General features: G+C 39.8%; 1 protein-coding gene and 1 long non-coding RNA gene across 3 annotated transcripts; one reads left to right on the forward strand and one right to left on the reverse strand.

The window, feature by feature from the left end:
• Positions 1-398: 398 nt before the first annotated feature.
• On the reverse strand, positions 399-18,723 carry cnot8 (CCR4-NOT transcription complex, subunit 8). Of its 2 annotated transcripts, none has more exons than XM_060837231.1 (7): positions 18,608-18,723; positions 13,086-13,235; positions 10,116-10,309; positions 9,238-9,399; positions 3,759-3,903; positions 2,718-2,828; positions 399-2,128 (listed from the first exon to the last, which is right to left on the reverse strand). In XM_060837231.1, the coding sequence occupies exons 2-7, from the start codon at positions 13,200-13,202 to the stop codon at positions 1,997-1,999; spliced, it is 861 nt and encodes a 286-aa protein (XP_060693214.1). In that variant the 5' UTR covers positions 13,203-13,235; positions 18,608-18,723; the 3' UTR covers positions 399-1,996. The 2 variants fall into 2 exon arrangements, with proteins under 2 accessions (XP_060693214.1, XP_060693213.1); XM_060837230.1 differs by having other exon boundaries at positions 18,564-18,722.
• Positions 18,456-20,655, forward strand: LOC132823417 (uncharacterized). The gene is made up of 2 exons (XR_009645546.1): positions 18,456-18,895; positions 19,055-20,655. It is a non-coding gene; the product is annotated as an uncharacterized LOC132823417 (long non-coding RNA).
• The last annotated feature ends 1,924 nt before the right edge of the window (positions 20,656-22,579 follow it).

The raw sequence follows: 22,579 nt of genomic DNA on the forward strand, positions 1-22,579 counted from the left end.
TGCATCAACTGAATCGTTATGCTGGTAGAGTATCATGGAGAAATTCGGAATTCATACTATGATTGATACAAATTAAGTTATTCAACAATCTCACTAATGACTTTGAGAATATTGTAGTAAATTTGCAGATGATAACATGGAATAGCAGTCATATGACTGATAAAAGAAACAAGCAAAATGGAAGTAAGAGACAAAAGCAGAATTAAAGTGAGTCAGAGGTGTCAAACGTCAACTTGCACTTGAGTCAAAACTTTTAAGAGTCTCCCATGGCACAATTTGAAAAAAAAATTCATTCTGGAACTTCAAACTTTGTGCACAATTATTAATTTGTATAATTGAAAATGTATGGATGTATACCAACACTGCATTTTATTATTCTTTGTTGCTAAACTGGGCTGTCAATTATACACTTCTTTTACAAATCAAACTTTTAATTTACAAACTTATTTAAATTACATTGGTTCAGTTTTTATAAGATTCAGATAGCTTGCAACGTAACCAAAATATTAAATACAATGAATTAATTTTTAAAAAGGAGCTTTCTGTAGAGGGAAGTGCTTTAAATGAAAAGGCTTTCATCTGTTGTGAAATATCAATAGCTACGTCTTGCACCACGGTTTTAAGTTAAGATCCATTTTTGTAAGTTGGAATTAATTAAACACAAAATATGAAGTAAGTTAAACATTTTACATGTAAAACTACTTCCATCAACAGAGACCCCTCTCCAGCAACATTAAGAAATTGACTGTATAAGGGAAACTAACATTTAAGTTTTTGTTCAAGTCCATATACAAGTGTCTCTTTTCATTCAACTCAAAGCAAAACTGTAATATTTAACCAGTGGGACTTGGATCAATTTATCATCCCTGTGGTATTAGTAATGCAGTCATTAATCAGATCAGAACAAAAAGCACATGGCTCAGGCCAATTCAGTTCACAAAGGAAAATGGTACATAACCTACTATTCAATATCACATTTCAGATCTATGATACAAACACAGTGAATGGAATGAACTAATTGCAAAATTATATTTACTTTCTACAGGATACTCAGATGATGAAAAGATCAAGATTTACAATTAACAATTTTATTTTAAAAATTGATGTAAAAAATCTTAATTCTATTTCTTACTTTAAACAGGTTTAATTACAACATTAATAACAAGAATTTGATAAAAGCATAAACAAGAACAATGTTTTAAATGAACTCATTTATGTTGAAAATTAATAACAGGACTGTCATAAAATAAGCTAAATACCCCAGTTGAAATTCCTGCTTTTAGCTGTTTAAGTCAATTGAATTAACATAATAATAATTTATAGGGCATTAGTGGAACTGGAAGCTTTTTCCCTTCCATTGTAATAGTGAAAATTCCACTCTACAAGGCATTAAAATACTTTGTGAAAATACACAATAAACGTGAACATAAAAAGGTCTAGCCCTGAAATAATTTTATACCCACAGCCATCCTTCAGGAAGAATGTTTTTTCAGGCATGGATATGTAATCTCAAAATAAAACCACAAGGTTATTACAATGCACAAGTCCATGTTGCTCCAGCTTATTATTCCATAAAACAAGCAAAACAATGTGATGTAATTTTCACTCCAACTCACCTTTCAAGAAAAACAAAGAGGAAACAAAAGGAAAACAAAGTGTTGGGGGGAGAGAAATAGTGATTAATAAAGATAGAAACAAATAAACTTAGATCAAAGTACAATCCCAAAGGGTCCTACTGGACCACTGCAGATTGACCCCAGCCTGGCTTCCCTCTCATGTCACTTACTGATTTGGAAAACAATGGGCAACAGCACAGCATTTACAAATGTTAAATGGCAAATGTTTTCTTCTTTTAATAAAAAAGCAGCCAGATTTAATACCTCTAGGCAGTACACTGCCAAATATCTCCAAACTGTGTGTTAGGAGAATAACACTCATTTTGTAGTAAAATGTCTGTCTAAAAACATCAAGATTTGATAAAACGTCTCAGCTGTGGTCAGTGCTGTTTGCTGTTGGTTTCTTCTTCTGATGTCCCAGCTGTCCCATTGTGGTTGTTAGTTAAACCTGATCCAAGACCATACAAATGTCCACAGTATTTTGTGTCATCAATGTTGTCTTCAAAAAATAACTGAGAAATAAAAGTATAAATATTTAGGATAAATTTACAACAAACAGTAAACATTGGACAGGCACTTCTCAGGATCACCTGTGAACAAAGCAGTAATCTAGCCCCAGAACCTAAGGTTAGCTAATCTAGTTTGTGTACTGCACGGTACCATAATCACAATTAATGCACTTGGAGGTGAAGTGGAACCAAAATTTGGGCAGCAACGACTACCAAATTTCTGTTGGCCAAGCCCACAGCATTAACATTTATTGTCTCCAAGAGGGGAGCCACAATTCTGAATTTGCGCACTCTTTTTTTTCTTGTTTAGATAAATACTACATTTTACTCTTTGATTTCATATAGTTTTAAATAGAGTAACTTCATATTAAAATTGCATATGGCAACAATAACGGAGATAAACTGAGTTCTCATGAAACTTCCAGTCAAACATTTTTCTCACCCCATACCTCAGGAAAACAGGTTTACTATTTGTTTATATCATAGTTAATGGATTGATTTGACTTCTGTAAATGTTTGTGCCAGTGATCAACTCTTAATATAGATTAACATTTTTAAAATAATTTTTTCTTGACATTTGTCACTTCCATACCTCCCTCATTCTGAAGAAAGCCATGCCTGTCAATAGTGAATCTGAGCCTGCCTGGTGCTGTCGTCCAATTCGCTCCAACTCAAGCTGTTCAGCAACTTCTTGTAGACCACCCTGTGGAAAATGTCCACTCACTGTTAAATGTGACTGATTAATTTATATTAGACAGCTAATTCAACAACTAAATTTCCTAGCACTGTTTTAGTTCAGAAGAGAATGTGATTCGGAAGGTGGCAAACTGAGATAGAAATTGGATTAAGCCAGCCTGCTGATGCAGAATGAACATGAGGTATCATCCCTTTCTCAGAAAGGGGAAACCTAGGCTGTAATGGCCAGAAGCCTCATTTATGTTCGACTGACAAGCTACAAGTACCTCCTGGATGTCCTCAAGCAGATTGCAAGTGAGGACCATTTGGATTTTAGCTGCTCTGTCACTGGCAGTGGGAAGAGACAATGATCAGGAGTGAAAACTGAGGCAGTAGGAAATGGGGACCTCAGGGAGGAGACAGATAAAATATTCAGTGGTGAGCTGTGGTTGCCATGTGCAGTTGGGAAGACGTTCTTGCGCCTGAAAGGAAACAAAACCACAGTGAAATGAATCACTGTGGTTGATATAAACTGAAGACTTCCATGGTTTTAGATATTAAAAACATTAAGGGTATGGAGAGCAAGTGGAAATATGGCCTTTAGATAAAGGAGCTGCCATGATCATATCAAATAGTCAGGGCACTTCAAAATGCCCCCCCTACTCATAGTTTCTGTGTGTTTTACTCAATAAATAATAAAATGTTTAGACTTCAGAAGAAATTTTGCCAAGTGCATTACAATGATTTTAGCCAATGACAATTTCCCTAACATTTGTAAAATACTGACATATAGGTAAGTACACACTGACAAAAATTCACAATACCAGTCTACTTGAAATAATTTCCCTAACATTAATGGCACCCATCACAGACACATTTAGCTAAATTACTACTGTTCAGTTGTGATTTTCAACCTAACCAGAAAACATGCAATTTAATTTCAATTTCATGCAAATACCTTAAGATTTTTACAGCTTTTCATCAGATATTTCACATCATAGATAGCAGGAAAGAACAAATGCAGGATATCAAAGAATTCTTGCTCTTCTTCTGGTAGTCGTGAATGGGTTAGAAGCTTGATCAAGTAGCCAAAGTCATAACCACTGTATCAGATACAAATTTCTCAAGGTTAATACAATTTTAATAACTTGTATATTAAAATGGCAGTTTGATGCTTAAAATGTAAACTTAAAAGTTTTTAAAAAAAAACTAGTGTTATAAGACCAGAAGAACAAACAGAGATCATAAAGATTGCAAAAATAAAGATTACTGAAAGGAAACGCTCTTTTCCCCATACATTTTCATCCAATGCAACACACATCTGACATATTAAATGAAAAAGTGGCAACGTTTCTGTGAATATTTTTATACAGCTGTTAAGTCATAAATCTGTGAAAACAGTTGAATATTCCGAAGGATTCTCCTTCTCAACCTCTTCCCTCGCATGAGGCGGGTGACCCTCAGATTAAACCACCTGTCATCTCTCACTGATGAGAGTAGAGTCCTCTGGTTCACGTTTATAATGGTGACTTCACTGCTGTCAGTGATCTGTGGATACACACTGGAAATGCCTCTGTTTTGTGACACCTCAAATCAACACCTGACTAGTTATTGTGCAATTCTTTGCCTTTTTTTCCCTCCATCTTCTTTGTGCTGAATTCTGCCTGCAAATTCCTGTCCACCTGGTGAGTACAAGACATCTTCCTACAGTTCCAGTTTGCTTCCTCACTATCAAGCACATGGCCCATTTCATTATCATCTATAAACTTATTAATCTGGGTCCCTACATTTATATCTAAATTGTTGATATATATCTTGAAAAGGAATGTATCTGGCACTGACCGCTGAAGAACCCCACTGGAAACACCATCACAGTCACAAAAACAGCCATCAGACATTACCTCTTACTTCCTGCCACTGAGCTAACTTTAGATTTACCCCTAACAAAGAGATCTTGGAGTGCAAGTTCATAGTTCCTTGAAAGTGGAATCGCAGGTAGGTCGGATAATGAAGGCGACATTTGGTATGCTTGCCTTTATTGATCAGTGCATTGACTGCAGGAGTTGAGAGGTCATGTTGCAGCTGTACAGGACATTGATTAGGCCAATTTTGGAATACTGCATGCAATTCTGGTCTCCCTGCTACAGGAAGGATGTTGTGAAACTTGAAAGGGCTCAGAAACGATTTTAAAAGATGTGGGAGGGTCTGAATACGCTGGGGCTGTTTTCCCTGGAGTGTCAGAGGCCGAGGGATGACCTTATAGATGTTTGTAAAATCATGAGGGGCACAGATAGGGTGAATAGCCAAGATTTTTTGCCCAGGGATGGGGAATTCCAAAAGTAGAGGGCATAGGTTTAAGGTGGGAGGAGAAAGACCGAAAAGGGACCTAAGGGGCAACTTTTTCACACATGTATGGAATGAGCTACCAGAGGAAATGATGGAGACTGGTATAATAACAACATTTAAAAGGCATCTGGAAGGGGAAATGAATAGAAAGGGTTTAGAGGGATATAGAACAAATGATAGGAAATGGGACTAGATTAATTTTGGATATCTATTCAACATGGACAAATTGGAGCGAAGGGTCTGTTCTGTGCTGTACAACTTTATGCCACTTTCCCTTGGACAACGTGGGCTTTTATATTTTAGACATGTGTGCCATATAGGATATTTTTCAAAAGCCTTACTAAAGCCCATGTCTGGCTATCAACTTACCTTGTTACCTCAGCTTTTCATTTCATCAGCATATAATTGGAAATGATCTACCTTTAACAAGTCTATGGATCTGTCTCAGAGTCATAGAAATGTACAGCATGGAAACAGACCCTTCGGTCCAACTCATGGCTGACCAGATATACTAACCTAATCTAGTCCCACTTGCCAGCATCCAGCCCATATCCCTCCAGACCCTTCCTATTCATATACCCAACCAGATGCCTTTTAAATGTTGCAATTGTACGAGCCTCCACCACTTCCTCTGGCAGCCCATTCCACACACACGCTACCCTCTGCATGAAAGAGTTGCCCCTTAGGCCTCTTTTATACCTTACCCCCCTCACCCTAAACCTATGCACTGTGGATCTGGACTCTCCCAACCCCAGGGAAAAGACTTCATCTATTTACCCCATCGATGCGCTTCATGATTTTATAAAGCTCTATGAGGTCACCCCTCAGCTTCTGACGCTCCAGGGAAAACAGCCTCAGCCTATTCAACCTCTCCCTATAGCTCAAATCCTCCAACCCTGGCAACACCCTTGTTAATCTTTTCTGAACCCTTTCAAGTTTCACAACATCCTTCCGATAGGAAGGAGACCAGAATTACACACAAGATTCCAAAAGTGGCCTAACCAATGTCCTCTAAAGCCGCAACATGACCTCCCAACTCCTGAACTCAACACTCTGACCAATAAAGTAAAACATACCAAATGCCTTCTTCACTATCCTATCTACCTGTGACTTTACTCTCAAGGAGCTATGAACCTGCACTCCCAAGGTTTCTTTGTTCAGCAACACTTCCCAGGACCTCACCATTAAGTGTGCAACTCCTGCTAAGATTTGCATTCCCAAAATGCTGCATCTCGTATTTATCTAAATTAAACTCCATCTGCCACTCCTCAGCCCATTTTAATCTGAGGTAACCTTCGCTGTCCACTACACCTCCAATTTTGGTGTCATCTGCAAACTTACTAACTATACCTTCTATGTTCATATCCAAATCATTTATGTAAAGGACGAAAAGTAGTGGACCCAGTACTGATCCTTATGGCACTCCATAAGACATAGGAGTGGAAGTAAGGCCATTCGGCCCATCGAGTCCACTCCGCCATTCAATCATGGCTGATGGGCATTTCAACTCCACTTACCCGCATTCTCCCCGTAGCCCTTAATTCCTCGTGACATCAAGAATCTATCAATCTCTGCCTTGAAGACATTTAGCGTCCCGGCCTCCACTGCACTCTGCGGCAATGAATTCCACAGGCCCACCACTCTCTGGCTGAAGAAATGTCTCCGCATTTCTGTTCTGAATTGACCCCCTCTAATTTTAAGGCTGTGTCCATGGGTCCCAGTCTCCTCGCCTAACTGAAAAAATTTCCTAGCGTCCACCCTTTCCAAGCCATGTATTATCTTGTAAGTTTCTATTAAGTCTCCCCTTAATCTTCTAAACTCCAATGAATACAATCCCAGGATCCTCAGCTGTTCCTCGTATGTTAGACCTGCCATTCCAGGGATCATTCATGTGAACCACCGCTGGATACGTTCCAGTGCCAGTATGTCCTTCCTGAGGTGTGGGGACCAAAACTGGACACGGGACTCCAAATGGGGCCTAACCTAACTGGTCACAGGCCTCCAGTCTGAAAACATCCCTCCATCACCACCCTGTCTTCTACCTTTGAGCCAGTTCTGTATCCAAATGGCTAATTGTCCCTGTATTCCATGAGATGTAACCTTGCTAACCAGTCTCTCATGGGGAACCTTGTCAAACGCCTTACTGAAATCCACATAGATCACGTGTAATGCTCTGCCCTCATCAATCCTCTTTGATTTTTTTTTAAAAAGAAGCAACATTTAAGTTTGTGAGACATGGTTTCCCACACACAAAGCCATGCTGACTATCCATAATCAGTCCTGGCCTTTCCAAATACATGCACATCCTGATGCTGGAGGAAGTGCTGGATGTCTTGAAACACATAAAAGTGCATAAATCCCCAGGACATGATCAGGTGTACTCTCAAACTCTGTGGGAAGCTGGGCCGCTTGCTGAGATATTTGTATTATCGATAGTCACGGATGAGATGCCGGAAGACTGGAGGCTAACTAACGTGCTGTGACTATTTAAGAAAGGTGGTAAGGACAAGCCAGGGAATTATAGACCAGTGAGCCTGACGTCAGTGGTGGGCAAGTTGCTGGAGATAACCTTGAGTGATTCAATTAGCTATCTCTTGATCATTGTCCAGAATGTAGTTAGAAAACTGGTGCTTTCAGCGAGTTTCTCTTGCCAGTAACCATCCTTCACTTCTAGGATTGTGAAGACCTTTACCAAGAAATTTCTAGCAAAATTCCTTCAATGATTGGCAAGATGTAATGAGGTCTCTTCAGAACTTTAGTTCAGTTCTTTGGGTTAGTGACTATTCTCAGTTTCAAGGTTATTTCACTACTACTATACTGTTAATCCATTCTGTAGAAGTTATCACCGTCTTAACTCCACCTTCTTTTTCTTGCTATTCAATCCTGCCTTGTAGGCTGGTCTTTTTGAAAGCTGGAGCTTTCCTTGGCAGATGCTGAATTGACCTTACACTGTTATCTGCTTAAAAATTATATTCCTCAGGAATATATCCTAAATGTGTAAGTACATGATTTTACTTCTCTAGGCCTGTTCTGCAGTTCATGGCGTAATCCACGTTGCATATTGGAGAAATGCACTTACTGAAGGCATGGAAATTTATTCAGATCAAAACTAATGTCATACCACATCCACACTACTCTTTGAATAGCAAAAAGTTATTGAAACCTTAAGCAGTAACAGGCGTGAGTGGCTACATCAATATGAAATAACAGAAAGCCAACCATTGCTAGAGTTGAGTATTAAGAGACAGCTCAAGTGGTAACTGGACATATATGGAGTAACAGTCATCTTGATCATATATGGTGGAAGAGAATGACCATAGGTATTGTTGCAACCTTGGGCAGTTACAACTGGAGAAACTGGTTTCCATCAGTGAAAAATCAATCAGGAAGATATTAACTCATCATCTGCACAGAGCACAGATGAACCATCAGTCCCAGAGGTCCACACTTCTCCAACAATAGAAATGAAACAATAGGTACTTTGGCAACAGTAATTTGGAATTAAAACTGTAATTTGGGTGAAGGCATTGTTACAAAGATGAACATTAAGAGATCTGCACAATTTAAAAACTACAAATACAACGCATCTTGTGAAAGATATTCCGATTCTGTTTCAGGCAAAGAAACAGAGATTATGTTTAATTATTAGCACTGTCTCAAGAGATTAGGGGATTCAAAAGTCTCAGTTCACATGTAATCCACTAAAATGTTAATTATTTTTTAACATTTTGTTGTGAGAAAGGTTCAGCTGCGATTGGATTATGTTTTACTACAAGACCATACACTGATAGAAGAACAGGCATCTCATCAATTCCCAATAATTTCCATTGTCATCCTTGCTTCTATTGACACAAGGTCTAGATTATCTAATTTAGCTTAGATGATTTATCTTTCTACCCAGTTTTAAGCTCACACAAAGAATGGCCAGAGGGATGAAATGGCAGCTGGTTCCTCCTGTACTGTTGCAACATAAGCCAGTGTTTTCAGGACAAGAGTAAAAAACAAAACTAAAGGGAAGTGAGAAGCAAATAATTGGCTCATAAACTAAATAAATCAGTGTCAAATACTCTATTTTGTTTGTAGGGACCAACCTGTGAAACGAAAGCCATTTGACATTATCGCACAGCACCACCCCAGATGTCATGAGGAGCTCTGCAAAATAAGAAGTTTCAATTCCTTCTTCTTCATGTTTTTTGAACTGTAGCCCAGACGTTCTCAGCAGATCTATCGAGTCTTGTGAGTACATATCCTCCCTTTAAGATAAACAATTTTCAAAGTATGTCTTTCACTTCCATTAACAATGTTATTCTATTGACATTAAAACTCACAGCTAATTTTGTTATTTTTCAATACATTGAAGTAACCTTCGGAAGTTTTTTCACCCATTATGCATGAATGATTTCTGTAGTAAAAACAGAGTCTCTAAGTGTGAAGAACTAAATTTAAAATCTTGAAGCTAATATACATTAAGAAAATTAAATAACAGCCAGTTAAAATGCATCAAGAATCCCCCAATCATTTAGCATGTTTATCCAGTAAAAAGGGGCTACATAAGAGGTAAATCTTCAATAAAAGTAAGTCAACCTCATGCATGGCACTACAACTTCCATTCGTACATTTGGAGAGGAGAACTGGAATCCTGCTCCCAAATACTATCCAGCAAGCCCTATTGCAAGTGTGTTTGTGACACTGGCTCAGGTGCAATAGGATTAAAGTAATTTGTTGCATAACATCCACTTGGCTGTGATTCTCAAGGAGGAAGCAAGGACTGCAGATGCTCGAGATCAGACTAAAAGGGTGGTGCTGGAAAAAGCAAAGCAGGTCAGGCAGCATCCGAGCACAGCAGGAAAGTTGACTTTACAGGCATAAGCTGCCTGACCTGCTGTGATTCTCAAGGGTTGACTAGGACGAGCAACCAAACACAGCAACAAATCACAGGAGAACACAGTACAGCATTTTCCTTACTCACGTAAGGTTGAATTTAAAGTTGAATTGCCAAGTGGAGGTTCCAGGAGGATACTGGTTTTTCTCATTCATAAATGTCAATCCCAGTTGAATGATTTTCAGCAAGTCCACATTACATCGAAGAAGCTGGTACTGATAATCTACAGTGCTTCGGAATTCTCCGATTGGTCTTACCACAACACCAGGAAACTCCGTATCCTAGTAATTTTAAATATTTATTATCAAAAGTTGATCAATTATTAATAATTTTAAAATGTTGTAAATTAATTATCTAAGTGATACAAAATATAAACAGCTCATGAACCAAGAATACAAGTTATAATATGGATTACAGATAACACTTGTTAACTGAACACAGAAGAATTTCATTTATGCTGAGAACCAGTACTGAAATAACTATTGTAACAATTTCCACACTGGATAGACATTTAAGTAATTAGGTAAAAGAATCAGGGTGGACAGAAGAAAATTATTTTTGGACAATGGTATGATCTGCAATTTGCTATCCGAAGGAGTGGTGAAAGCAAATTCAATGATAAAAATTTTCTGAAAAAGAGGTAATTATAATACTGGAAGAGGAAACATTTAAGGACAATGAAGAAAAATGGAGGGGGACTAATGGATAGCTACTTCAAAGAGCAGGCACAGACACAGTGGGTCAAATGGCTCCTTTAATGCTATATGATTCTAATACTGTGCTAAAACCCATTCATACTGTTTGGCAATTTCAGGAATAGTATTTCTGCTGTTGATCTGCAGATATCCACAAAGCATGAAGGTTAAAAGACAAGAAATATAATAAAAATATGGAAAAAACATATAAAGTAGTTGGAGAAGAGGCAGGAACAACAGTTGTGATTATATTTACAGTACTGTTTGCTAATTTTGGGTACTTAGATACTTTCAAAACATCACTGATGAACTGATCATCAAGGAAGATAGAGAGAAACAAGTTGAAAGTGCAGAAATTGGAACTGCGCTTGATTTTATTGTAACTATGATGTGGAGATGTTGGTGGTGGACTGTGGTGGACAAAGTTAAAAATGACACAACACCAGGTTATAGTCCAACAGGTTTATTTGGAATCACTAGCTTTCAGAGCGCTGCTCCTTCGTCAGGTAACTCATGGTGCAGAATCATAAGACACAGATTTATAGCAAAAGATCATGGTGTCATGCAACTGATACAATACACTGAACAAACCTAGATTGCCATTGAGTTTTTCATTTTTTAGAATGATTTTATTGTGGAAAAAATGTAGTGGAAGTCACTAAAATGCAGAATCCAGGTACCAATAAAGATTATAGGGAGCCTTGATTTTGAATTTAAAAAATTATAGGCATAGTGGAATGCGTCAGATTTGAAATGAAACTGTTACACAGGTGGAGGGAATTACTACCTCATGTTTCCAAGATTTAAGCCAGTTCCACAGAATAATTTGTTGTAAGAACTTTTTTAAGGAACTTTAACATAAATGAAGTTAAACATTGGCTATAAGGTAAAAGTAATATTCAAGAATAGACAGAAATTTGTTTTTTAAAATACTTGAGTTTCAAACTAGGCATTGTCAACAATAGAGTATGCAGAAAAGAATTTAGAATTCCAACATAAAAACCAAAGAGTGCACTTTTCGCCATACTAGGATAAACAAAATTGTCTTGCATTATTTAATTTCTAGACTGAAAAATTCTTTTCCTTGGCACAGGAGTCATGACAAACAGGTTTGAGGAATTCTGCATGTTTTGGTACATGCTAATTTATGAAAAACTGTGATATATATTCTAGCACAATTTTACCCCTTTACTGACTGATACAAAAAAGGTAGTTTCTAGTCCAGGAAGACTTCAGAAAATTCTCATTGTTTTCACATTCCTCCATGGCCTTAGTCTTCCCTATACCTGTAACCTCCCCAGCTCCACAACTTTGAGACATCTATGCTTTTTTAATCCTGGCCTTTTGAAGTTTTCAGATTTTAATTATTCTACTACTGCCAGCTGTACTTACTGTGTTTGTGCTACATAATGTCCTTGAGAGACTTAGGACATTATGCAGCTTCTTCAGTGCTGCACTAACACAAATTATTTAAGTAACCAACAAATTTATTTCTTTTTTCTTTTCTCACTGTGTTTTGGTACAAAATGAATAATTATTAAGTCATTGCAATGTTGCAAATTTGGCTTTGTTCAGCTTTTCTAGCATATGCAAACACATACCTTTTCATTAATTTTTTTGAAAAATATCAAAAACTGTATCACTTTCATTCATCAGGCAAAAGATCTTTGTTTTATACCCACTACTATATTGATGTGGCAATATTCAAAGAGCAGGAATTTTTCCCAATTGTCCTAGCATTTATTCCTCAGCCAACTTAATTGAAAGGTAGGCGAATGATATCAAGTCGTAATGCTAATCCCATGTTTTCATACAACACAAAACAGTAATAGTACATCATTAGCTGTGAAGCCACTTTGGAACTCAGATCGAAAATGTGCTGCATAAAGTTAATTCTCTTTCTTCATTCTATGAAACAGTATGTATAACAACTGTATAACAATTTTTTTCTTTTGAAGAAAATACATCTCATCCTTACCAATAAAAGTTTAAAACTTCAAACCTTTTTAAATTAGTGCTTTCCCAATTGATTTTCCTATCTATGCTTTTGGCTCACCTTTCTAAGAGTATGATATTCGAAGCTAGGAATTAAGATCTCTAAAGTGGCTAACTCACGCTTTTGTCTACATATTATAACCCAATCTCAATTGTACAGAGCCCTTTCATCACTTTAACATAAACTAGAGCCCTTATTTTCTAGTCCATCTCACGATAATTTATGTAATATTAAGAAACATACACAGCAAGACTTACTTCAATTCATTCCCTAGGCTTGTAACCAGTTTTTTTGCTCCACTGACAGAAGTGGAATATTAGATACTTATAATTGAAATACTCTTTCACATGGTTCATGAAGACTTACCATAGCTATATAGTTATATTTTTGAATAATTAAGCGAATTTTTCTCATCTCTTCTTCCAGGTTATTTGCCCATACCTCACGGATTATCTGACTGTGGTCTTCTTCTGCAGCTGGCATTTTGAAGAGGTTGCCAAAGTGGACTGATGGGCACTGGAAACAACAAAAGACATAAACCGTTTAAGTCATGCTAATTCTAGCAAATTCAATGGTTTTCTCATGATTTTGTGCTGGAACTTTAAAACCACACTTTTTTTTTAAAACGACTGGTCTGCTACTGTAGAAGTCTGCAAAATAATCTCTCTAGCAGGTGGGAGAGAAAAACAAAACAAAAAAAAGCCAACCAAATTGAATAAGTTCACATTAATTAGTCTAAGACTCATGTAAGCATTTTACAGATCACACCCTGGTATTGGCCAAATTAGTATTCATAGCAATAACATATTTAACAAGCTCAAGATGGATTTTTTTATTAAAAAACTTTTCAAAATTAGAGTTGCCTTCTCTTCAGTTCAATTAGAGTACTCACTTGAATATAACACTGCCAGGAACATTTTACAGACCCTGTGCAAATCTAACCCAGTTTCTATGCATTATTTGATAATTTAAGGAATATAAATTGCTACAACTTAAAGGAAGATTTAAATAACGTAAAAAGATAACTGTGCCATGAAAAATAAAAATAAGTGATGAACTTAAATAGAAATGCTGATAATTTGGCTATGCTTGGATACCATTTGCAGATAAGCTTTAAGTACATTAAAAACAATTCAGTTGACATGCACTGTAATCTTAATATAGTCTTAACTTACAGTTTATCTTTGCTTTATTTGTCACTGCCTAAATCTGTGAAAGAGTCTTCAAATTGCCATCAATATTTGAGAATAAGAACTAGGGCATGAAAAAAACCATTTGCTCCTTTCAGCCTGTTCTGTTGTTCAGGAAGATTGTGCTGATCTTCAACCTTAACTTCATCATTGTTCCGGAATCCCTCAATTTTTTTAAATATTAAAAGCCAATCACAGCCTTGAACGTACTCAATAAGCGAGCATTAGAGACTTCAGAGACAGAGAATTCCAAACAGTCACATACCTTTCTGTGAAAAAAGCTTCTCACTTTGGTTCGAAACGAGTGATAATTTATTGAGACTGTGATCCAGATTCCCCAACTGGAGAAAATTTTCTCCAACATAAGTCTGCAAAGTCCCTTAAGAATTTTATGGTTGAATTAGATCATGTCCATTTTCCAAAACTTCAGAGAAAACATGCTTGGTCCATTAAAACTCGTCATTGTTTCTTGGAATACAGGATATCCAATCTGATAACTCACTCTCAAAGTGACTAAGGTAAGGTTAAATCTGCATGGTATTCCAAGTATGATCTAAACAATGCCCCGACAAAATTGGAGCAACACTATTTTATTCTTATACACCAATCTCCTTATAACAAAAGTTAACATATTACTTGCCTCCTTCATTGCTTGCTGTGCTTGTGTGTTAACTTCGGGATTCATTTGCAAGGCCCTCTGAATGCAAATATTTCCCATTTTCTCACCATGCATAAAATATTCCACTTTATTTCTGTACTAAAGTGGATAATTTCACATCTTGCCACATTTTATTTCAGCTGACGTGTTCTTGCCACTCATCCAACTTCTTTATAACAAGTCTTTTTTGTGTCCTCCTCACCATTCACTTTTCTCCTAATTTTGCTATCAGCAGCAAATTTGGATTCATTTAGCTCTGTCTCCTCACTTAAGCAATATTGATTGTAAATAGTCGACCCCTTCTCCCGCCTCCAACACACCCCATCCACCTGGACACCCCGTGCTGGCCTCCTACCCGCCCTCGACCTCTTTATAGCCAACTGCCGCCGTGACATTAATCGACTCAACCTGTCCACCCCTCTCACCCACTCCAACCTCTCACCCTCAGAACGTGCAGCCCTCCACTCCCTCCGCTCCAATCCCAACCTCACCATCAAACCCGCAGACAGGGGAGGCGCGGTGGTAGTTTGGCACACTGACCTTTATACGGCTGAAGCCAAACGCCAGCTCGCGGACGCCTCCTCTTATCGCCCCCTTGACCACGACCCCACCTCCCACCACCAAACCATCATCTCCCAGACCATCCATGACCTCATCACCTCAGGGGATCTCCCATCCACCGCCTCCAACCTCATAGTCCCACAACCCCACACCGCCCGTTTCTACCTCCTGCCCAAAATCCACAAACCTGCCTGCCCCGGCCGACCCATTGTCTCAGCCTGCTCCTGCCCCACCGAACTCATCTCCCAATACCTCGACACAGTCCTGTCCCCTTTAGTCCAAGAACTCCCCACCTACGTTCGGGACACCACCCACGCCCTCCACCTCGTCCAGGAATTTCACTTCCCCGGTCCCCAACGCCTTATTTTCACTATGGACATCCAGTGCCTGTACACCTCCATCCCCCATCACGAAGGACTCAAAGCCCTCCGCTTCTTCCTTTCCCGCCGCACCAACCAGTACCCTTCCACTGACACCCTCCTTCGACTGACTGAACTGATCCTCACCCTGAATAACTTCTCTTTTCAATCCTCCCACTTCCTCCAAACTAAAGGAGTTGCCATGGGCACCCGCATGGGCCCCAGCTATGCCTGCCTCTTCGTAGGATATGTGGAACAGTCCATCTTCCGCAACTACACTGGCACCACCCCCCACCTTTTCCTCCGCTACATCGATGACTGTATCGGCGCTGCCTCGTGCTCCCACGAGGAGGTTGAACAGTTCATCAACTTTACTAACACCTTCCATCCCGACCTCAAATTCACCTGGACTGTCTCAGACTCCTCCCTCCCCTTCCTAGACCTTTCCATCTCTATCTCGGGCGACCGACTCAACACAGACATCTATTATAAACCGACTGACTCCCACAGCTACCTGGACTACACCTCCTCCCACCCTGCCCCCTGCAAAAACGCCATCCCATATTCCCAATTCCTTCGTCTCCGCCGCATCTGCTCCCAGGAGGACCAGTTCCAACACCGCACAGCCCAGATGGCCTCCTTCTTCAAGGACCGCAGATTCCCCCCAGACGTGATCGACGATGCCCTCCACCGCATCTCCTCCACTTCCCACTCCTCCGCCCTTGAGCCCCGCTCCTCCAACCGCCACCAAGACAGAACCCCACTGGTTCTCACCTACCACCCCACCAACCTCCGCATACAACGTATCATCCGCCGTCATTTCCGCCACCTCCAAACGGACCCCACCACCAAGGATATATTTCCCTCCCCTCCCCTATCAGCGTTCCGCAAGGACCACTCCCTTCGTGACTCCCTCGTCAGATCCACACCCCCCACCAACCCAACCTCCACCCCCGGCACCTTCCCCTGCAACCGCAGGAAATGTAAAACTTGCGCCCACACCTCTACACTCACTTCCCTCCTAGGCCCCAAGGGATCCTTCCATATCCGCCACAAGTTCACCTGTACCTCCACACACATCTATTGCATCTGCTGCACCCGATGTGGCCTCCTCTATATTGGTGAGACAGGCCGCTTACTTGCGGAACGCTTCAGAGAACACCTCAGGGACGCCCGGACCAACCAACCCAACCACCCCGTGGCTCAACACTTTAACTCTCCCTCCCACTCCACCGAGGATATGCAGGTCCTTGGACTCCTCCACCGGCAGAACATAACAACATGACGGCTGGAGGAGGAGCGCCTCATCTTCCGCCTGGGAACCCTCCAACCACAAGGTATGAATTCAGATTTCTCCAGTTTCCTCATTTCCCCTCCCCCCACCTTGTCTCAGTCGGTTCCCTCAACTCAGCACCGCCCTCCTAACCTGCAATCTTCTTCCTGACCTCTCCGCCCCCACCCCACTCTGGCCTATCACCCTCACCTTGACCTCCTTCCACCTATCCCACCTCCATCGCCCCTCCCCCAAGTCCCTCCTCCCTACCTTTTATCTTAGCCTGCTTGGCTACTCTCTCTCATTCCTGATGAAGGGCTTATGCTCGAAACGTCGAATTCTCTATTCCTGAGATGCTGCCTGGCCTGCTGTGCTTTGACCAGCAACACATTTTCAGCTGTAAATAGTTGAAAGCCAGCAAATACTGTTCCCTATACCACTTAACCTGCCCATGTCCAATTTTGAGTTTACTCCTGTTTTCTGTCACCCCAATCTTGTAAACTATTGAGTATTATAATTCACATGAGAAGTCCCAGATTGCTAATCTATCAGATTGGTTTTAGCCACTCTCTCTGAGTTGTTAGCATTTTACAGTGTAAGAATTGAGAAAATGCCTTAATGCTCATGTTGCGCATGTTCCACGAGCATTTTTGGCAAGCTGCATACCTCTAATTTGTGAAATTCTTTACTGCAGAGGCTAGTTCTTTAAGGCTATTGAAGTCTGAGATAGATAAGACTTTTAATCATGAAAGGAATCAAGGGATATGGGAAAAAGCAGGAAAGTGGAGTTGAGGATTATCAAATCAACGATGATCTCATTGCATGGCTGAGCAGATTCAACAGGCTGAATGGACTGCTTCTTCTGTTCCAATGGCCTATTGTGTAGCTAACTGCATTTTGCATTCAGCCAACTGTTTGTTTTTCCAATCAAGTACAATCATGACTAAATCACAATGAATAATTCATTGTAAATTACTTTTATTCAATCCTGTCCAGACTTATTGTGGTTTTCTTCCTAATTGGTGAAAGATAAAATAAATTCATATAATATTGAAGTTAGGCAGGAGACAGGTTTTCCTTTTTGACCATTATGGTTCCATCTTTTCATATCTGTTTTATGTGTTTGGGGCAAAAAAAAGCAACTCAATTTATCGCTTGAGCTTCAATTGTTTGTCTCTTGGTTTGAAATGACATTGGCATTAATGCAATATTAAAATCTTGACACTGGGATCCAACACCATTTTCACTCTATCAGGAAATAACTTTTCATGTACAAGACTTAGCTTGTATGCTTTAATTCAGAATACAAGTGATCTAAACATGTTCCATCATCTTCAATTCTACACCAAATATCGAGTGATCGAAGAATTTTGCGCAGATTTGATCATATTCAGTGGCACAGCACTGTGTCCCATAACTAGTCATCTAATCCAAACTGAAGTTTACGTAAAATAAAATCCTTGGTGCGAAATCTACGGAGATGGCAACGTCGTCTTGATAACGGATTGCTGCAATAAGATGACATTCAAGTAGAGACTGTTGGTGTAATAGCTCTTGAATCAGCAACATCAAAGGTCAGGTATAAAAGAAAGTCCCAGGAAAAACTAAAAGCGCGCTGGACGAGTTAACGGGCGGACCGTCTGTACTGCGCCCGGGTAGTGGCGGGAAGGTTTTAAACGTTGGGCTCCCCTCTCCCTCCCGCCCGGGAACCACGTCGCTTCTCAGCATCCGCTTCAACTCCGACAGGCCACGACAGGCCAGGCCAGCCGTACCCCATCACTGCAAATAAAACCCGCCGCTTACCTTGTATCCGTCACTCGCCAAAGTTAAATATGACCTGCACTCACAGAGCAGACCAGCTTCCCATCCTGACTAACAGATTTCCTTGTTTTAATGTGGATTCGTGAGGCTCCAGCAGTTTGCCAACCACCCGGAGCGAATTGTGAAAGGACAATGACGGCAGCCGTGGACATGCGCGCTGGGTGCTCGGGGCGGGGCTAACGTAAACGGAACCTGTCAATCATTTAGTAGACAATGAGCTCAGAGCCCGCGCGGATCAGGGAGATGCTCAAGGTGTGGTAATGTCCCTACGTCTGGATCAGGGGGTCCGGCTTCAAGGCTCATCTGTCCTGGAGGTAGCTCATAACATGTCTGAGCAGGTTGATTTAATAGTATCTTAATGTGACTATAACCGTGGGCTCTGCCATTCAGGCTTTAATCAGACATACATGTATTTTTTTCCACCAATTCCAATTGTAAATCAATATTTCATGTTTTGGCTTTATTCAAAACAGGTTACGTGGACTTTACACACCAATGAGGGAATCAAGGCATGAGATTATGGTGGAATTCAGGTTGAAAATCAGCCAGGATCTCGATGAATGGCGATGTAGCCTCAATAGATCTTCTTGCTTACTCTCTCTTCCATCAACCTCCTCAGGTGGGACTTTCCTCACTACTCAGACAAATAACCGCACGGTCAGAGAGAAACTGTAGCAATGGTTTCCGATCCTGTTATCTCTGCATCACTACTGAATAATCTCCTGAGTATCCATCATTAGCACCTCTAAAGATTGCAAACTCTACGGGAGACATCCCTGATGAAGGGCTTATGGCCGAAACGTCGACTCTCGCTTCTTGGATGCTGCCTCACCTGCTGTGCTTTTCCAGCGCCACACTTTTTGACTGGAGAAACTGTTCATACAGAGTCAATCACTTCATGTATTCATCATGCAAAGTATGCAATTGTTGTTGCATTTACCGTATAATGGTTGGCTTTGCTAAATATCTTTGCTTGTAGTCATTTAGCAGAACATATGTTCATGAACATTGCTGACAGTTTGTCAAGACGTTTCATCTTCCACTCATCAGGACATTTTGCAACAACAGCGGTTCAAGGGGAAACGAACATTTATACTGTATTAGGGGAGAGCAAGCCTCTCATTTTCCATGACAACTTCTCCACCAATCAATCAGAGTTAACTTGTCAACCAATCAATCCTGTCATTTAGCTGTACAATATGGAAACAGACCTTTTGGTCCAACCCGTCCATGCCGACTTGATATCTTAAATTAATCTAGTCCCATTTGCCAGCTTTTGGCCCATTTCCCTCAAAACCCTTCTATTCATATTCCCATCCAGATGCCTTTTAAATGTTGCAATTGTACCAGTTTGCAATTCCTATGGCAGCTCATTTCCCATACGCCCCACTCTCTGTGAAAACGTTACCCTTTAGGTCCATTTTAAATCTTTCCTCTCTCACCTTACACCGATGCGCTCCAGTTCTGGACTTCCCCAACCTGGGGAAAAGACCTTGGCTTTTCATCCTATTCATGCCTCGTGATTTTATACACCACTCAGCCTCCGATGCTCCAGGGAAAATAGCCCCAGCCTATTCAGCCTCTCCCTATAGAACAAACCCTCCAATCCTTGTAACATCCTTGTAAATCTTTTCTGAACCTTTTCAAGTTTTATAACATCCTTCCTAGAATTGCACACAGTATTCCAAAAGTAGCCTAACCAATGTCCTGTACAGGCACAACATGTCCTCTCATGAAGTATCAATGTTGGTTTTCATTTTGAGTACGTATTCTTGCAAATGTCCTGATGAGTGCAAATTGAAAAACTTTAACAAAATATGTTTTTCAGCATTATTCATCTTCATTTATAGTTTATTTCTTCTTTCAGAGGATTTGGCCAGAGCTGGCTGGGCCAGCATTTATTGCCCAAACCCATATATCTTTGAGAAGGTGACTTCTTGAAACCTTACAATCCGTTTGGTGTAAGGACATCCACATGGCTTTAGTACATCTTGTAAATGGTGTATACTGCTGCTATGGTGTTGGAAGGAATGAATGTTCATAGATGTGCCAATAAAGTGGATTGCTTTGTTAAGCTTCTTGACTGGTATTGGAGTTGAACACATCCAGGCACGTAGCGAATATTCCATCACACTCCTGACTTGTGCCTTGTAGTTAATGGACAGGCTTTGGGGAGTCAGGAGATGAGTTACTGGTTGTAGGATTCCAACCTTCTGACCTGTTCCTATGGACACTATTTATATGGCATGTCCAGTTTAGTTTCTGGTTAGTATTATAGTTTCTGGTTAGTGGTAACTCCCAGGGCATTGGTCGTGGGGAATTTAGTGATGGTAACGCTTTTGAATATTAGGGCAGTGGTAAAATTCTCTTTTGTTGGAGATAGTTATTGCCTGGCACTTATGTAGCATGAATGTTATTTAATACATCGGTCCAAGCATGGATATTTTCTAGGTATTGGATATGGATAGGTCTAGGTTATGAATATAGAGTTATAGTCATCTATGGATTGCTTAGTATCTGAGAAGTTGTGAATAGTGCTGAACATCTCCACTTCTAACCTCATGATGGAGGGAAGGTCATTGATAAAGTGGCTGAAGATGTTTAGCCGTGGGACACTTCCTTGAAGAACTCTTGCAGAGATGTCCAGGAGCTGAGATGACTGCCCTCCAACCATCATAACCATCTTTCTATGTGCTAGATATGACTCCAATTTGCAGAGAGTTTTCCCTTGATTTCCACTGACTCTCACAGTCAGATGCATCCTTGAGGTGAAGGAGTTTCACTCATCCAGTGTGGAATTCAGCTGTTTTGTTTTCATTTGAACCGAAGCTATAATGAAGTCAGCAGCTGCGTGACCCTGGCGGAACCCAGTCTGGGCATCAGAAAACATGCTTTACAAATTCAGCCTGTTGCTAGAAGTTGCATGACAACAACTTTAAACAACCGCTTTTCATTTTCCCTCATCAGATTCAGATTGACAGTGTGAGGAATTTGTATTGGTCACTCCAAGACAACTACACAAAAGTTACTCCTGAATCCTTCACTATACGAAGTGACTCAAGTTCATATGCCAATAACTTATTCCAAAGTATTTCAAATCTAAATTGTGTTTTCCACATTGTCAAAATATTGGTTACTTTTCCTATTCTATTTTAATTCGCATTTTAAACTATTTTTCCTTGTTTCCACTGATCTTACATCGTTGGTGACGTTACAACATAATCAATCCTTCAAATTTCACAACAGAACTGTAAAAATGCAGCACAGCAAAAACTAAGCCCATTAAGGGATTTTAGTACATCAATTTCTAAAAGACATGATGAATTATAAAGCTATAGCTAAAGTGAATAAGTTATTCATGTATATTTCCAATGCAATTCATTATAAAATGAAGAATAACATTTTATCCTTGTATAAGACCTTGGTTAGGTCTTGGAGTATTGTGTTCACTTAAGGATTCCTCATACATAGGGTGACGTTGAAGCTTCAAAAAAGGTGCAGAAAAAAGAATTTCCAGTTTCAAGGATCTGCATTATTTTAAAGAAGTCTGCATGACATGATTTGATCAACATTTGTAAGATGACTAAAGGACTTGTTTGTGTATTCGTGGATGTATTATATTAACTGAATAGATTAGGATTGATGAGGAGTCAGTCTTACATAAGGTCATAAATGTGCTCGATGTTCTGAAATTCATCGTTTTTTCAACAAGTATTGGATCTGTGAAATAGGAACTCATACTTCCAAATGAAAATCTGGAAAAAGAAGTCCCTAACTGCTTCTGTACTGTTTTGATTGGATATGACATCTGGTGTAGCTAAATAGCCATCCAGTTTTTCAGTTTCAATAGACTTCATTGCTTGCAGCTCCCAAGGCTTATTATTGTTACGAATGATTGGCTGAATTTCAAAAGGTTCAAAAAGACATAACTCAGGACAGTTTTAGGAATTTATTAAAAGATAATGTGACTTTCATGGGTTAGTGATATGTTTGATTTT

Source organism: Hemiscyllium ocellatum, chromosome 16 (genome assembly GCF_020745735.1).
Source record: "Hemiscyllium ocellatum isolate sHemOce1 chromosome 16, sHemOce1.pat.X.cur, whole genome shotgun sequence".
Classification (NCBI taxonomy): Eukaryota; Metazoa; Chordata; class Chondrichthyes; order Orectolobiformes; family Hemiscylliidae; genus Hemiscyllium; species Hemiscyllium ocellatum.

Bases quoted from the DNA above. Each gene is read 5' to 3' on its own strand.
- cnot8 (XM_060837231.1), bottom strand. From the start codon at position 13,202: ATGCCAGCTGCAGAAGAAGACCACAGTCAGATAATCCGTGAGGTATGG. The intron at 9,400-10,115 runs GTGAGTAAGGAA...TTTATCTTAAAG, and splicing joins AACTTTAAATTCAACCTTAC to GGAGGATATGTACTCACAAG. The intron at 2,129-2,717 runs GTATGGAAGTGA...TTTATTTCTCAG, and splicing joins CTTTCTTCAGAATGAGGGAG to TTATTTTTTGAAGACAACAT.